The sequence below is a fragment of the Erinaceus europaeus genome, chromosome 7 (assembly GCF_950295315.1).
Source record: "Erinaceus europaeus chromosome 7, mEriEur2.1, whole genome shotgun sequence".
NCBI lineage: Eukaryota > Metazoa > Chordata > Mammalia > Eulipotyphla > Erinaceidae > Erinaceus > Erinaceus europaeus.
This window is the reverse complement of record NC_080168.1, coordinates 50,443,078-50,460,758: the sequence shown is the minus strand read 5'-3', so window position 1 is coordinate 50,460,758 and position 17,681 is coordinate 50,443,078. Positions and strand designations below refer to the sequence as shown.

Below are 17,681 nucleotides of genomic sequence, written 5' to 3'. Positions count from 1 at the left end.
CTGTGCATAGTGGAGCCGTATGTTGGCTGCTCTCTCCTTCTCTAAAAATACAGAATAAAATTTGAGCTGGGAGACCAGGTGGTGGTGCATCTGACTGAGCACACACATCTGTTGCACAGACTTGGGTTCAAGCCTTCAGTCTCCACCTTTAGGGGGGGAAGCTTCACAAGCATTGAAGCAATGCTACAGGTGTCTGTCTCCCTCCCTGTCTCCCTCTTAATTTTTCTCTGTCTCTATGCAAAATCCATACAGAATTGAGCTAGAAGATGGTCTAGCAATATCATACAAGTGCAAGGCTCTGGGTTCATTCCCCACACTAAGAAAAGAAATAGCGTGCTGGGGCTCAGTAGTAGTAGCTCAGTAGTAGACACTTGCTTCACACTGCCTGGGAGGAGTGCTCAGGAGGGGGGCAGGTTCTACCACTGCCTTTTACAAACTGAGAGTAAGACCCTCTCAGACTCACTCACCTTCTGGGGAGGTGTCCAGTCAGCCAGCTCTTCTGCCCAGAAGAGGAAGACAGACTTCTGGTCTGATGTGAAGGCAGAGGTGGCTGGGATTTCTCGCAGGTGGCAGGGAACACTGTAGCTCCAAATGTCAGAACCAGAGTCCCCATCCACCACCATGATCTGCAGAGAAGACAGAGTGAGCTTAGTCCCACTCTTCACTGGCTGGGAGGACAGTACCACCCTCCTTCATCCCCATCCCAGCTAGCACCCTGCCCTTCTCTGCCTGTGCTCAGCCTCTGCCTCTCCAGAGGACTTAGCACCAGGTGGAGCAGCAGACTCCTCTAAGTGAGCAAAGTGGGGGAGCAGACAAGCTTCTCAGGAGTCCCTTGAATAGGTCATCTTGGAGAAAGCAGACATGCAGACACACTCCGGGGATAAGGTGGCAGCTCAGTGAAAGCACACTCTTCACAAGTATAAGGAGGCTCTGGGTTCAACCTCCAGCCGGTACCAAAAACAGCAAGTTAACCAGCCACACATGCTGTTTCCTTCAACCACCGCAGGAAATCTAGAAGGGAGGCAGTATGATGACCCCTCCTAGTTGGCAGGATATATCACTGGTCCAAGGTCATCAAGGAGCTAGTAATGACAGGATAGAAACCCTCTGCATCTTGGCTCTTAACCAACCTGCACTGTGCCTTCCTCCCACAAGCCTCCTGGGGATGCCAATGAAAACACCCATCTCTGCTTGGCATTCCTCTGCCACTTGGCCAAACGCAGCTTCTCCCCCATCTAGCAAGACTGGACACATCTCCCCGAAAGGGACACTTACATCATCCTTTCTGTCCTCTGCTGGTGGGCACATAGCCCCACTGTCTCAATGCCACATCCACATCTGCAGCCTCGCCTCCAGAACCTACAGCTGACCTCGTTCTGATCTCTCTGGTGGGACTTGTCTTCAGCCTTCCTTTTTTGTTTCTTTTTTTCTAATTTTTTTTTAAATCTTTATTTATTGGATAGAGACAGGCAGAAATGAAAAGGGAAGGGGGTGATAGAGAGGGAGAGAGACAGAGAGACACCTGCAGCACTGCTTCACCACTCGCAAAGCTTTCCCCCTGCAAGTAGGGACTGGGGGCTCAAACCCAAATCCTTGCGCATTGTAATATGTGCACTCAACCAGGTGCACCACCACCCAGACCCCAGCCTTCCTTTTTTATCCATCCATCTATCATCCCTCTCTCCTTCCCTCCACCCTTCCATCCCTCTCTCAAGGTCATCTGCAGCAAAGAGCACTGCTCCTTCCTCCACTGTACTCCAGACTGCAGCAAAGACTTGTCCTTCTTGCAAAGGCTGCTGTGACTTTCTGCTTTCCTCTGGCACCTGCTGCCCTCACTCAGTTCCACTCATGCACACACAGCTAACTGAAAAGGCCCTGCTCATCTTTCCTTCCTTTATAAAGTCTTCCATAACAAGCCAGTCATCTCAGACATCCCTCTTTTCTCTAAAATCTTAGGTTTGTGTGTGGACTAAAGGGTTGGATTTATTTACTCCTACTTTTCCCCAAGAGAGGCCAATAGTTCCTATGACTTCACTGGACATTAACGGCCCAGATGAATGTACAAGAAAGAGGCTTTCTAGAAAAGGCTCCAAAACTCTAGTGGTTAGCACTGAATTTGTGAATTTCCCTTTTACCTTTTCAGTTAGGCTTTGCCTTCTCTGAAGGATTTTTTTTTTTTTTTTTTTTACCAGAGATGCAAGGAATTGGAGCTAAGACTTTGGAACCTCAGGTATGAGAATCTTTTTGCATAACCATTGTGCTGCCTCTCCTATACAGAAGAGACCTTGGTTTTGTTTCTTTCTTTCTTTCTTTTTAGGTTCATTCTATTTTCTTACAATGCTTAGCACTGTTTGGACACAAAACATCCACACTATACTTATTTTTTGACTGGTTTGAGCCTCTGAGTTTCACCTTCTTATCTCGAGTGCCATCCTTGATCTGCAGAAGGAAGTCTGGTGTCCGATCATTGGTGAAATACCCAGGGGTAGGCTGGCTGGATATGAGAACAAAGGAGGTAAGAGACCATGAGAGTGACAGTGAGCAAAGGAGACAGGGCAAAGGGATTCTCCCCTCCTTCTTCCTGCATCAGCTCCAGGTACCAAACAATTGTCTGGGGCAACTGTTTAGACTGGGAAAGTGGATCCATACAGCCTAGGGGGGTGGGGAACACTTCAAACCTGAGCAAGCCTTTAAGGCTCAGTGTCCAGGATGGCGTGAGATTCTGCCCCCGAAGCAGGACAAGGCCTTGTCGTGTCGTGATCAGGAGGTTGCTGCAGTTGGAATTGGGCGCCTTCACCATCTGGAGTAACTCAACACCGTCACTGAATTAAACGACAGCCTGACAGTTAGTCCCTGGCTTGGATAAGACTCCCCACCTACTTACACTGGCGTTCTCGTTCAGTGTACACATGTCTGTACATGCCCCTGTGTTCATTTCTCAGCAGCTCCTTACCAAGTGAGGCACGTTGTCATTGCACCTGAATCTCATTTTCTGGATCCTTAGAAATTAAGGGCCTCAGGCCAGGTGGTAACACACCTGATTAAGCACAGGTTATCATGCACAAGGACCCAGGTTCAAGCCCCATCTCTCCATCTGCAGGGGGGGACTCTTCATGAGTGGTGAAGCAGGTCTTCAGGTGTCTCTCTCCCTCTCTATCTCTCAATCCCTCCCCTCTCAATTTCTCTCTGTCCTAGCAAATGTCCTAGCAAAGGAATGGTGGATTCACCCACCGTGTGGGCACCAAGCCCCAGCAATAACCCTGGTGGCAAAAGAAAAAAGAAATCAAGGGCCCCCAGAAGAGGCACGAGCATTCAAAAGGAAGTCACAGAAGAGTTAAAGAGCATACCTCTAGCTGTAGATGCTATAGGGAAGATGACAGATTCAAGGATGCTGGCAGAGAAAGCAGATGGAGACTAGGATGGGATGCCTGACCTTGTCATTAAGCCTTGATAGCAACTAACTGGTCTACTCCTCATCCTCAAATCATTTTTCTCTGTGTACAGCTGGGACCATTCTATTTATTTTTTTTAATATTTTATTTTATTTATTTATTCCCTTTTGTTGCCCTTGTTGTTTTATTGTTGTAGTTATTATTGTTGTTGTCGTTGTTGGATAGGACAGAGAGAAATGGAGAGAGGAGGGGAAGACAGAGAGGAGGAGAGAAAGATAGACACCTGCAGACCTGCTTCACTGCCTGTGAAGCGACTCCCCTGCAGGCGGGGAGCCGGGGTTCGAACTGGGATCCTTATGCCAGTCCTTGTGCTTAGCGCCACCTGCGTTTAACCCGCTGTGCTACAGCCCGACTCCCGGACCATTCTATTTAACATCTGTCAAATTCACTGCAGCAACATGATATTGCCTAGTGTAATGTTGATTTGAAACTTCTAGTAGAAAAGAAGAATGATAATTGTTATGTAGACCTAGAGCTAAATGGGTAAAATCCACTGCATATAATTACATATTTTTCATATAGAACAAGCATGAATTTAAAAAATAATAATGGCGCTGAGTAGTGGCACACCTGGTTGAGCACATACATTACAGTGTGCAAGGACCCAGGTTCAAGCTCCCAGTTCCCACTCACAGCTTTATGAGTGGTGAGACTGCTGCAGAAATCTTTCCTTCTGTTCCCCTCTTTAACCCCACTCTTCCCTCCTCATGTCTGTCTCTACCAAAAAGAAAAATATGGCCACTGGGAGCAGTCACTGAGCTGTAGCAATAACCCTGGTAATAATTTTAAAAATAAATAAATATGTGGTGCAGGAGGTGGTGCAGTGGATAAAGCACTGGATTATCAACCATGAGGTCCTGAGTTCAATCTCCGGCAGCACATGTACCAGAGTGATGTCTGATTCTTTCTCTCTCTGCCTATATTTCTCATGAATAAATAAATAAATTCTTTAATAAATAAATATAGGCCAGGGGGTGCCACACCTGGTTGAACATACATGTTACAATGTGCAAGGACCTGGTTCAAGCCACCAGTCCCCACCTACAGAGGGAATGCTTTGCAAGTGATGAAACAATGTTGCGGTTCTCTCTATCTCTCCCTCTCTATCATCCACTTCCTTCTCTATTTCTGGCTGTCTCTATCCAGTAAATAAAATTAAGATATTTTTTTAAAAATTAAAAAAATTAATAAAATAAAAATAATAAATAAATAAAATTAATAAGGATGATGCCATCCTTTGTTTCTGCCACAAGGATGCTTTAACTAAGAAAAATACAGGAAGAGTGAGGTAGGTGCTTTAGCATAGATAGCTTTATAAGAAGTTACTTTAAATCATTTTTCTTCCCACCTAAAGCTTTCCTCCTTACCCTCCCTTGTCCTCACAGAATCGCTATTTTACCTTGCAGCTTTTTTTTTTAATCGGAGGGATTAATGGCTTATGGTTAACAGTTATAGGTACATACTTGTATAAAATTTCTCAGTTTTCTGCAAAACACTCTCACCCCCATCCTAGGTCCTCCTCCACCTTCATGCACCAGGACCTGAAAGCTCCCCTTCCCCCACCCCAGAATCATTTACTTTGGTGCAATATCCAGTCCAAGTTCTGCTTTGTGTTTCCCTTTCTGGTCTTATTTCTCTACTTCTGTCTATGAGTGAGATCATCTCATATTCATTCTTCTCTTTCTGCCTTCTCTCACCTAACATGATTCCTTCAAGTTCTATCTAAAATGAGGTGAAGGTGAATTCATCATTCTTTTTTTTTAAAATATTTATTTTATTTATTTATTCCCTTTTGTTGCCCTTGTTGTTTTATTGTTGTAGTTATTGTTGTTGTTGTCGTTGTTGGATAGAAATGGAGACAGAGAGAAATGGAGAGAGGAGGGGAAGACAGAGAGGAGGAGAGAAAGACAGACACCTGCAGACCTGCTTCACTGCCTATGAAGCGACTCCTGCAGGTGGGGAGCCGGGGTTCGAACCGGGATCCTTATGCCGGTCCTTGTGCTTTGCGCCACCTGCGCTTAACCTGCTGCGCTACAGCCCGACTCCCCGAATTCATCATTCTTAACAGCTGAGTGATATATATCATTCATCTGTTGTTGGATACTTAGGTTGCTTCCAGGTTTTGGCTATTACAAATTGTGCTGCTATGAACATAGGTATACACAGATGTCTTTGGATGGGTGTATTTTGGTTCCTTAGGATAGGCAGGGGATAAATCCTTGGACTCTCAAGTATAGAATCTTAAAGATCTGCCTTTATAACCTACACACAAACTAATCACCTCTAGTCACCAACTCACCCTGAAACCAAGAGAAGGCAATTTCTCAGTCGCATTAGCCAGACCAGAAGGTGGTACATGAAGACCAGCACTGCTTCCCCCAACGTGCCACCCACGTCAACACCATCCCACCCAAACTGAGGGACGCCAGGGGACCTCACTGTGCTGAGGCCACATGGCCCCCCCTTACCCATAGATGTCGATGAGCTCAGACAGGTTGATAGATCTTCTCTTCTCCCACTCCGGCTCCTCTATCTGCAGGGAAGTCGGTAAGCTGTCTCGGTTCTGGGCCTGAATGAAAATGTCCCGCAGAGCAACAGCTTGGATATTTCCTAGTACCACAAGAAAAACCAACACTGAGAAGGTGAATGCAACAGAGCTCTCCCCAGGGTGATGTTCTGAGAAAGACACAGAGTGCATACTACGTGGCCTGCACAGAGTAGTCCACCATGGAATGAGTAGACAGGTCATTAAGTGGGTGCTGGACAGAGATTTTTTTTTTTTAACCAGAGCACTGTTCAACTCTGACTGATGGTGGAGCTGGGGATGAATCTAGGACCCCAAAGCCTCAGGCATGAGTCTTTTGCCATCACCATTATGCTATCTCCCCAGCCCTGGCAAAGACTTCTCGCTGGAGGTGGCAGCCAGGGAGAGCAGAGTTGATAATCTGTATTGGGGGCTGGAAGACATGGCCCTTCCAAGGGGAGGTGAAGTGACATAAAGGCTGGTATCTGTAGGTCCTGAGCACTCGGCCCATCTCACCAAGGAAGCCTGCCCATCACCACAGGTGACAGGAGCCAAAGCCAAGCCTGCTTCTTACCAAAGCCAAAGAGGATGTAGACAGCCCCGTTGTTGGTGACATAGACCTGAGGACCGATTAGATTTCCCACGCCCACGATGTTGTACTTCACCGGGCGGCCTACTGGCTTCCCCGTACGACCAGACACCAGCAGAAAGCACAGATCGGGCTGGAGAAGAAAGAAGTAGGTTGAGGTGGCAGAAGCCTCACCCTTTCTCTTTGCATGGCTTCTCCCCAAGTCCCTGCTTCCTGGCCAGCTACCAATTCGGGAATGCCTGCCACGGTTGAACAGCACAAAGCTTATCCTGCCTTGTTCAATTTCCTCAGAAAGTGAGGCAAGCATCCCATCCCTTCACTGGGGCATCTCTAGGGTAACCCAGGCTCATCCTCTGAACTGCAGATGTTGATAGAATCTCCTGGGGCACAAGATCCCCACCTCGAGCTAAACACAGGCTCAAGGGCCTCCTCGCTGGGTAGCCGGCTCAAAGGTTACAAAGCAAATGGCATAAGGGCTTTCATCCAGGAAAAGGGATAAATCAATTCACGGTAGCTCTGCAGGATGACATTAGGACAGTGAAAGGAAGAGAAGAGGAAGCAGATTTCCCAACAGCATGACAGCATTTTCCAGAGAGAACCAAAAGCAAGATGGGCCACCTCACTGATAGTCCCATTTCATGTGTGAGAACTTGTGTTCCTGAGTCTTCGTGGCCAGCTTGGGAGACAGGGTGTCTGGCTACTGCCTGAAGGTTCTAGCCGTGAAGCAGGGCTAACCATGAGGCTTGTAAGGCCCCTTCCCACCAAGGCTCTAGCCTGGATTGGTCCCTCTAACTCCAAGCCAGGCCTAGTCATCTCACACTCACATTAACTCAGATCAAAGAATGTAACTACTCTAAGTCACAGATCTGATACGTTTTGTTCCCTGTGAAGGCAGCCTTCCTCAGCTGCAGCTGCAGCACGTTCCTTGGGTTGTATGTTGGCTAACAGGCCAAAGTAGGTCAGTCGAAAGATGAACCGGCTGGGGCTGGGGTTACATCTGAAACTCAGGGGAAGAGCATATGCCCCACATGCCTAAGGCCCTGGGTTCAATCTCCAACACCAAAATAAATACACTAATCAATAATAACAACAAATAAAAACAAAGACAGAGTTACTGCTCTAAACCAACTGCCTCCCTGGGATTCTGCAAGTACTCCTTATCACCTTTCAACAGAATGGAAACTAGTCCATATGTGCATACTACTGTGCATGTGAATAAATTCTGTGAGACAAATTGTTCGTTATATTTTTCTCTTGTTTTCTGGTAGAGATAATAAGAAGAAAAGCACAAAAAAGGAGGAGCAAGAAGCCAGTTTTCCTACAAAAGCCCTCTCTACAGAGAGTCCCTGAAGGGCATGAACCACTGTCTTGCCAAACATTTACCTAAGAAACTAGATGGGGTGTCAGGATGAAGATTTTTTTTAAAAAACATTTATTTATTTATTTATTTATTTATTTACTTACTTACTTACTTACTTACTTACTTGTTATTGCATAGAGACAGAGAAATTGAGAGAGAAGGGGGAGGTAGAGAGGAAGAGAAACAGAGAGACGCCTGCAGACCTGCTTCACCACCTGTGAAGCGACTCCCATGCAGGTAGGGAGCCAGGGGCTCAAACCAGGATCCTAACCAGTCCTTGTGCTTTGTGAGGACCAAGATTTTTGACCGGCAAAATAGTTTACTTGGTAGGGTCATGTGCATGACCCCAGGTTCAAGTCACTCTTTGGGGGAAACTTTGTTGGTATGTAGTATCTCTCCCTCTCTCTTCCTCTTTCCCTCTCTATCTGAAAAAGTCAGTCCAGGTTAGCAAAGCACTTTGGGGAAAGTGACAGTGCCCTTGGCAGGAAATCACTAAATACCAAGAGACTGAATTCTGTTCTAGATAATCACACCCACAGACTTCACAACTCTGCCCCACATGCACATTACAAGAGTCACAGGAGCAAATACATGCCCTGCTAGCATTAAAATGAGCCATGACAATGTTTCTTTTTTTTAAGAATTTTTTTATATTTTTAGTACTTTTTAAAATATTTTTATAACTTTTTTATATTTATTTATTTTCCCTTTTGTTGCCCTTGTTGTTTTTCATTGTTGTTGTAGTTATTATTATTGTTGTTACTGATGTCATCATTGTTAGATAGGATAGAGAGAAATGGAGAGAGGAGAAGAAGGCAGAGAGGGGGAGAAAAAGACACCTGCAGAACTGCTTCACCACCTGTGAAGCGACTCCCCTACAGGTGGGGAGCCGGGGGCTCAAACCAGGATCCTTGTGCTGGTCCTTGTGCCTTATGCCACCTGGGCTTAACCCACTGTGCTACCGCCTGACTCCCAACAATTTTTCCTTTTTAGTAAATAAATAAATAAATAAATAAATAAATAAATAAATAAAGTCTCGGGGCCAGGCAGTGGCACACCTGGCTAAGTGCATATACATTATAATGTGCAAGGAACCCTGTCCATGTCCCTGATCCCCGCCTGCAGGAGGAAAGCTTCACAAGCAGTGAAGTAGAGCTGCAGGTATTTCTGTCTCTCAATGTCTCTCTGTCTCTATCAAATATTAAATAAAGAAATAAAATATTTAAAAGAGAGAGAGAAAAGGGGGGAAATGAGCCATTAAAAGCAAAGTGGCCTGTACCCACATTTCCCCACAGAAATGCTTTGTCAATTAACTGACTTTTTCGTCCACAAGCATTTCTCACAGTAGAATGGCAGACTTGCAGCACCAAGAAAACATGGTCAGAATCTGAGAAAGGGTCTTAGATATGCTATGATAGAAGTTTGAATAAAAAAAAAAAAAAGGAAAGAAAAACCAAAACAAACAAATCAAAAAAAAAGAAAAGAAAGAAAAAGAAACAGGCAAGCAGTCTCTAAGTCTTTGTAAGAACTAAGGTGATCATCACTGGTCATCTCCATCATGAATAACATCATAAACCCTCTTGTGAGCCTCTACAGGACCTTGCCCTCAATGTAGATAACAATGGTAGAGACTGCCCCACTCTCCAGAGGGAGGCTGGGTCAACATACTCTGACACTCAAGGAAAACTGGTCCTGAAATGAGTGCAGCCTAGAATGTTCCCAGCTATGACCATGGAATGCAAGCTCAGACCTACAGGGATGCAGAGGTTACACAAGCTCCTGTGCTGAATATGGGCCCCAGATCAGATCGATGGGGTTTACAGTTAATGGTACATATATACTTTTTCCATAGTTGGGAGCTACTCTCTTCCCTGATCTAGCTTTTTTGTCTTATTTCCAACTCTGGCACTGTCTCCCCAGACAATACCTTTAGCCCACCTTCATGTTAGTTGTCAGGCTCAGGCAAAATTAGTAAAATCATGGGCCCCCTGGAATATGCCTAAAATAGACTTCCTAGCTTGGAGTATAGATCGACCTGTCAGTGCCCATGTCCAGTAGAGAAGCAATTACAGAAGCCAGACCTTCCACCTTCTAGAACCCCATGATCTCTGGTCCATATTCCCAGAGGGACAGAGTAGAGAAACTTCCAGTAGAGGGGAGGGAATATGGAACTCTGGTGGTGGGAATTATATGGAATTGTACCCCTTTTATACCACAATCTTGTCAGTCATTATTAAACCACTAGTAAAAAATTATTAAAAAAAAAAAAAAAACTAAGGTGGTTATTGTTTGGAGGGATGGGGCATAGAACTTTAGAGAACTGGACTCTGTAATGCTACACATAATAAAATAATCACAGATAATAAAATCAATAGTAAAATTTTTTTAAAAAATTTTGGTGGCAAAAAACAATAACAACAACAACAACAAAACAGAAGCAAAACTTGGAAAAAAATAAATAAATAAAAATAAAAAAAAAAAAAAAATTTTTTGGTGGGAGAAGAGTCAGTGATGGGAGGGTGACACACCCATAGAAAAAACTATGAAGGGCTAGGGAGACAGCATAATGGTTATGCAAATGGTTTCGTGCCTGAGGTTCCTGTGGGCCCAGCTCAATCCCCAGCACCACCTTAAACCAGAACTTAAGCTATAGTTTCTTTCTGTATCTCTCTCACTAGAAATAAATGAAATATATTTAAAAAGAAAATGCCAGTAAGAAATATGTCCCCCAGTACTAACAGTAGTAGCCAAGCCACTGAATTATTTTTCCATGCTTCTTTCCCTCACATTTGCAGTTTTTCTATTAAAAAATTACAAGTTGAAATTTAAAAAAGCTTCAAGAATGGAAATTGACAAGACAATCCTGCTCATTCATGTATTCTTCCAGATCAGTTAGACAAACTGAGATGGTTTTGTCTGTGTACAGATTTACTAGTTCCTGAGAATTAAAGTTCCAGTAAAGCACTAGAATAAATATCTTTGTCATCAAAGCTCAAACTATTGGGTTGTCAGAAATGTCATGATATATTTCTCCATGCCAAAAAAAAAGCATCAAGAATTTTCTGACAACACTCCTTTCTTTGGTCATTGCTTGTTTGATATTTAAGGCTGCCTCTTCTATAAACTTGGTGTCAGTCTATCTTACTATCTCACAAAAAAAAAAAAAAAAAAAAGTGAAATGCATACAGTTAAACAATAGTGCACATATATAAACATGGGATAGAAAACTCACTAGTCTATCCATTTTTTATCCTTTTTTCATTTTTTAAGATAGAGTCTAAAAGGCAGAGAGAGAGAAAGGCCATAGCACCAAAGCTTCCTTCAGTGCAGTGGGGAAGGAGCAGGCCCCAAACCTGGGTCACACATATGGCAAAGCAGCACACTATCCAAGTGAGCTAATTTTTTCTGGCCCTATTCTAGATATTTTAGATATTTTAGATATATTAGCACTTCTAGGAGATGTAGCTCAAGGCTGTATAGCTCATGCTTCACATCCATGAGAGCCTGGGTTTCACACCTGGCATTCCCCAAAAGATCATAAATCTACATACGGTACATGGAAGATATCATACACTCGATACAGCTAATGCATATAGCAGGCTATACACTTATACACTTATAGGGTATCTACAAAACTATAGGGATTATATAGCCTTATAAATTATATAATATATACAGCACACAATTACCTATAATATAATGCACAAAGCATTCTTTTTAAAACATATTTATTTATTCCCTTTTGTTGCCCTTGTCGTTTTTTATTGTTGATGATGATGTTGTTGTTGTTGGACAGGACAGAGAAAAATGGAGAGAGGAGGGGAAGACAGAGAGAAGGAAAGAAAGATAGACACCTGAAGACCTGCTTCACCGCTTGTGAAGCAATTCCCCTGCAGGTGGGGAGCCGGGGGCTCAAACCGGGATCTTTATGCTGGTCCTTGTGCTTTGCGCCACCTACGCTTAGCCCACTGCAATACTGCCCGACTCCCCAGAGCATTCTATATTATAAAGTGTGTGGGTGTGTGTGTGTGTGTGTGTGTGTGTGTGTGTGTGTGTGTGCTCTTAACTTTCAGAGCAATCCTGCAGGTAGATCTAATAACTCATTTTACAGAGAAGAGCCAGGTCTTGTGACTCCCCAGAGACCAGTTACCAAGTGGCAGAGCAGGAATGGAAACCCAGGCCTATCTAGTTCCACTAGGAAAGGGACACATGGGACTGCCAGGAAAGCAGGTTCATTGTGTCACTAAAACTCACAGAGAGGCTTTATCCAGACCAAAGCCCATTAGAAAAGATCTGGAGCAGAGCTGATTATTCACCCCACCACAGGGAACAGATATCATGGACGCTGAAGCATTCCCACAGGAAGCAAGGACCACAAAGAACCATGCGCACCTGAAGTTCCCTGATGGCCAGAACAACCACATCTCGGATGCCATCCTCGTCCACATCTGGCAGCAGCACGCCTGGGGCAGCTAGGGTGCCATTGGATAAGTGCTTTGGGTTTAGTGTCCAGAGGGCTTTTCCTGGGGAAGGACAAACAGACTGGTGAGTTAGGGCTTATACCAGTGGGAAAGGAGACACCAGGTGCTCAGGCCAAGAAGGAAGTACTGAAGCATTGATGGCAGCCCCTAATTGGTTTTCTCCTTCAGTTTCTACCTTACTGGGGTGATGGCACATGGGGGATGAGGTCAGCTGAAACCCTGCAGTACCTAGCTAGCAAACCCAAGTAACAATTTCTTAACTAGAAATATTTTTTTAATTGCCTCCAGGGTAAAGACTAGGGCTTGGTGCTAGCACAACAAATCTACTACTCTTGATGACCATGTTTTTTTGGTTTTTTGTTTTTTTTTTTAACTTGATAGGACAGAAAGAAAATGAAATGAGAGGGGTGTGGGAGAGAGACATAGAGACACCTGCAGTAGTTGCTTTATCACTAGTGAAGCTTCCCCCACTGCAGGTGGGGAGCAGGGACTCAAACCCATGTCCTTGTGCATGGTAACATGTGCACTCAACCTGGTGTACCACTGCCCAGTCTACCACACCTAGATTTTTAAAAATAAAATGGAGGAACTGAAGCTAGCCAATGTGCCTGGGGTGGAGGAAACTGAACTCCTAGTGAGGATCACAGCTATCAAGGAAGCACGCCTGTGGCCAGCCAGCCATGAGGTCAGCTCTCTACCCTGTCCACATGAAGCGAGAAATCACAGGAGATTTCAAGATGGTTTCAGTACTAGAATAAACTCACATTCTCTTTATTTTATTTTGTTTTATTTTATTTTATTCTATTCAGAAGAACTCCTCCTGCAGACTCCAACACCTAAAGTAGAAAGGAAGCTGTTGATTCAGCTGTGCTGAATCCATGACATAAGGTGTGAATATAACATATGGCAGTGCACTCATGACTCTGTAAGGAGCCTTCATGAGATCAGATTCTTTCTCCTTCCCCAAGCATGCCTGAATGCAGTAAGAAGATTAAAGTCAGTGGCCTGGGGAGTGACTTAGTGGTGGAGTACACAATTTACAGGCAAGGGACCCTTAATTCAATGCTCTGGTGTGTGTGTGTGTGTGTGTGTGTGTGTGTGTGTGTGTGTGTGTGTGTGTTTTTAAAGAAATAAATCTTGAGGGTGGAGAGGAGACACACCAGGTTGAGCTCATACATTACCATTCACTAGGACTCGGGTTCGAGCCCCTGCTCCCCACCTACAAAGGAGATGTTTCACAAGCAGTGAAGCAGGTCTGCAGGTGTTTTTCTCTCCCTCTCCACGTACCCCTCCCCTTTGAATTTCACTGAATAGAAATAAGAAAAATAAAATAAAAATGCCTTTTTAATAAAAAAAAAGATAAAGAAATCAATCTTATTTAAAAAGAAAAGGTCAGGGAGTCGGGCTGTAGAGCAGAGGGTTAAGCGCAGGTGGCGCAAAGCACAAGGACCGGCATAAGGATCCCGGTTCGAACCCCGGCTCCCCACCTGCAGGGGAGTCGCTTCACAGGTGGTGAAGCAGGTCTGCAGGTGTCTATCTTTCTCTCCTCCTCTCTGTCTTCCCCTCCTCTCTCCATTTCTCTCTGTCCTATCCAACAACGACAACAACAATAATAACTACAACAATAAAACAACAATGGCAACAAAGGGAATAAATAAATAAAATAAATATTATTTTTAAAAAAGTATGGGACTTTGATCAGGTCCCTCTTAAAAATAAATAAATAAATAAATAAATAAATAAATAAATAAATAAATAGAAAAGGTCAAAGCAGCACACCTGGACAAACTTCAGTTTCTCCACAGACATAATTCGCAGTTCACATTTAAGTCCATACAGGGGCCCTGTTGGATGTCAGATGTGGAGAGACAAGGCCCAGTGGCCTTCTGCTCAGAGAACAGAGAGGGGAGACTGTGTACAAAGGCCTCAGGATAGTTCCCATCTGGAAAATGAGGCCTGGCCCATACAAATAGGCTTAGTCAGCCTCCTCAAATCACCAGTCTCATTCCCTCAATAGAGAAGTAAACCAGATCTTCCTCCTTAGGAGAGTTCTACCTCCCCCTCCCCTGTCACCCCCATCCCTGGGCACTAGGATGTGTGATGAGCTCACTGAGCAGTGGGCTCCAAGGAAACCATCTCTACCTGACGTCGCATTGACAGCGCTGAGCATCTTGTAGGTCCCTGTCACCAGGCAGATGGTTTCTGCGCTGCTTCCCAGCATCAGGTCCAAGCATGTGATGTCACGGGCCTCCTCGGGGAGGGCGGTGGACCACAGCGTGCTGCCATTCATGCCAGAGAGACACACGAGGACAGCCATTGGCTTGGGGGCACCTGGACGCACTGGAGATGGGAGAGGAGGTGAGAGGTGAGAGGGAGAGCAGGAGGCCAGAGTCTAGAGAAGAAGATGGGGCCAGACAGTGGCACACCCGGTTGAGTGCACATATTACTATGCATAAGGACCCTGGTTCAAGCCCCTGCTCCCCACCTGCAGGGGGGATGCTTCACAAGTGGTCTCTCTCGCTCCTCTATTTCCCCTGCCCCTCTTGATTTCTCTCTGTTCTATCCAATAAAATCAAATAAAAATGAAATTAAATAACATAAAACAAAACAAAATAATAAAATAAAGGAGGAGGAGAGGCAGCCCCTTGTTGCCAGCAACATGTCTGAGAACAGAGCATGCGCTACGGCGGCCCAGTGCATAACCACATCCCTCCTCCAGCTGCACATCTTTCTCCTCTTGCTCTGAGGTGTGACTTTAAGAGCCCAAGCTGTCCCAGGAACATCTGGGAAGGTAGGTGGCTTTATAGGTAGAGCAAGAGTTCAATCCCCACCATGCTGGAGCTGTGCCCTAGTCCTTCTCACTTGTTCTCTCTCTCTCTCTCTCTCTCTCATAAAATGGAAATAAATCTTTTCCTTTTTTTTTTCTTTTCCATTTTACTGGATAGGGTAGAGAGAAATTAAGAGAGGAGGGGGAGACAGGGAGAGAGAAAAATAGACACCTGCAGACCTGATTCACCAATTGTAAAGTGTCCTCCCTGCAGGTGGGGAGCCAGGGGCTTGAACCAGGATCCTTGAGTGGATCCTTGCTCTTCACACTATGTGCAATTAACCCAATGTGCCCAATCCCCAACAAACCTTTATCTTTAAAAAAAAAAAAAGTTGACAGTTGTAGAGGTGGATGTTGGCACACCCAGTAGAGGGCACACCATAACTTGCATGAGGACCCAGGATCAAGCCCCTGGTCACAGGACGGAAGCTTCACAAGTGGCAGAGCAGTGCTGCAAGTGTCTCTCTTTCTCTCTTTTTCTTATTTCTGTTTTTTAAAAAAAGCCACCAGGAGCAGTGTAATTATCATGCAGGCACTAAGCCCCAGTGATAACTCCGGGGACAAAAAATATATTCATGGTTGCACACACTTATATTCTGTATCTTGCAAAGCATCTTGCACATATCATAATCCACTGCTTGCTGAACAGAATACAGGAGCAAAATCAACAATAGGGGAAAGTATATTTCTTTTCTATTTTTAATGCCACCAGGGTTATCACCGCAGTTCAGTGCCTGCACTATGAATCCACCACTCAGGTGGCCACTATTTCCTTTTTCTTTCTCTCTTTTTTTTTTTTTTTTGATAGGCAGCGGTGAGATAGGGAGAGGTAAAGAAAGACACCTGTAGTATTGTTCCACCACTCATGAAGCTTTCCCCCCTGCAAGTGGGACCAGGGGTTTGAATCCAGATCCTTGCGCATAGTAACACAAGTGCTCAAACAGGTGTGCCACTGCTCAACCCCCAATATTTTTCTTTTTCTTTTTTCTTTTGCCTCCAGGGTTATCGCTGGGGCTCATTGCCTACACTACAAATGCACTGCTCTTGGAGGCCTTTTTCTTTTTACGCTTTATTGGATGGGACAGAGGGAAACTGAGAGGGGTGGGGGAGGTAGAGAGGAAGAGAGAGAGATACCTGAAGATCTGCTTCACTGCTTGTGAAGTGAACCCCATCCCCCTGCAGGTAGGGAACAGGGAGGGGACTTGAACTGGGATCCTTGCATGGGTCCTTGCATTTTGTACTATGTGTGCTTAACCCAGTGTACCACTGCCAGGCTACTACCCCCAATATATTTCTTTTTTTATTATCTATTTACTTATTAGATAGAAACAACCAGAAATTGAGAGGAAGGGGGAGACAGAAAAGGAAAGAGGAAAAGAGACGCCTGTAGCACTGCTTCACCACTTGTGAAGCTTTCCCCATACATGTGGGGATCAGGGACTTGAACCCAAGTCCTTGCATATTATAACATGTGTGTTCAACCAGGTGTGCCACCACCACACAGCCCCAATATATTTTTTCTTTTTGCCTCCAGGATTATCGCTGGGGCTCAGTGCCTGCACTACAAATCCACTGCTCCTGGAGACCATTTGTTTTTCCATTGTTGATGTTATTGTTGTTGCTGTTGTTGTTCTTATTGTTGTTGGATAGGACAGAGAGAAATTGAGAGAGGTGGGGAAGACAGAGAGAGAAGAGAAAGACAGACCCCTGCAGACCTGCTTCACTGCTTGTGAAGTGACCCTCCCCCACCCACCCCGTACAGGTGGGGAGCCGGGGGTTTGAACTGGGATCCTTGAGGCAGTCCTAGATGCTTCACACTATGTGCACTTAACCCGGTACACTATCACCTGACCCCAGTATGTTTAAGAATAAAATTAGTAGGAAAAGATAAACTCAGAAAGGCAAGACAGAGCTTAGAGTACATGCAAAGCAGGAAGCAAAATATCTACATTCTAACTGTCACTAGCAAATGCTTCTCAGGAGCTTTAAAAAATAAGGTTTTTAACAAACCTGAGGACTACATACAATAAAAATCATTAGGTTTTCCTGCTCTGTGATCTACTGGGAAAAAGACATTACACCCCAGTCAGGAAAAGAATACTTGGAAAAACTTTTTTAATATTTTATTTTATTTTTGCTACTAGGGTTATCACTGGGGTTCACTGCCTATATGATGAATCCACCGTTCTTTTCTTTTCTTTTTATCTTTCCATTTTATTTAATAGGACAGAGAGAAATTAAAAGGGGAGGTGGGATAGAGAGACAGAGAAAGAGACACACCTGCAGACCTGCCTTACCACTTATGAAATATCCCTCCTGCAGGTGCAGACCAGAGGCTCAAACCAGGGTCCTTGCACATAGTAATATGTGTGCCACCACCACAGCTGCTACTTGAAAACACTTAATACTGAGCTTCAGGCCTAGCTAGGAAAGAATTCCAGAAGCTCA

General features: G+C 44.6%; 1 protein-coding gene across 1 annotated transcript in view; it reads right to left on the bottom strand.

Moving 5' to 3' along the window:
* The window catches only part of FAM234B (family with sequence similarity 234 member B), a 62,773-nt gene that overhangs the window by 12,429 nt on the left and 32,663 nt on the right, over positions 1 to 17,681 (bottom strand). The window contains exons 4-10 of the mRNA XM_060194399.1: positions 14,549 to 14,746; positions 12,318 to 12,448; positions 6,551 to 6,698; positions 5,921 to 6,062; positions 2,679 to 2,822; positions 2,413 to 2,494; positions 468 to 626 (exon numbers count right to left, since the gene is read on the bottom strand). Coding sequence (XP_060050382.1) covers positions 468 to 626; positions 2,413 to 2,494; positions 2,679 to 2,822; positions 5,921 to 6,062; positions 6,551 to 6,698; positions 12,318 to 12,448; positions 14,549 to 14,746 — 1,004 coding nt within the window. The remainder of the gene's footprint in view (positions 1 to 467; positions 627 to 2,412; positions 2,495 to 2,678; positions 2,823 to 5,920; positions 6,063 to 6,550; positions 6,699 to 12,317; positions 12,449 to 14,548; positions 14,747 to 17,681) is intronic.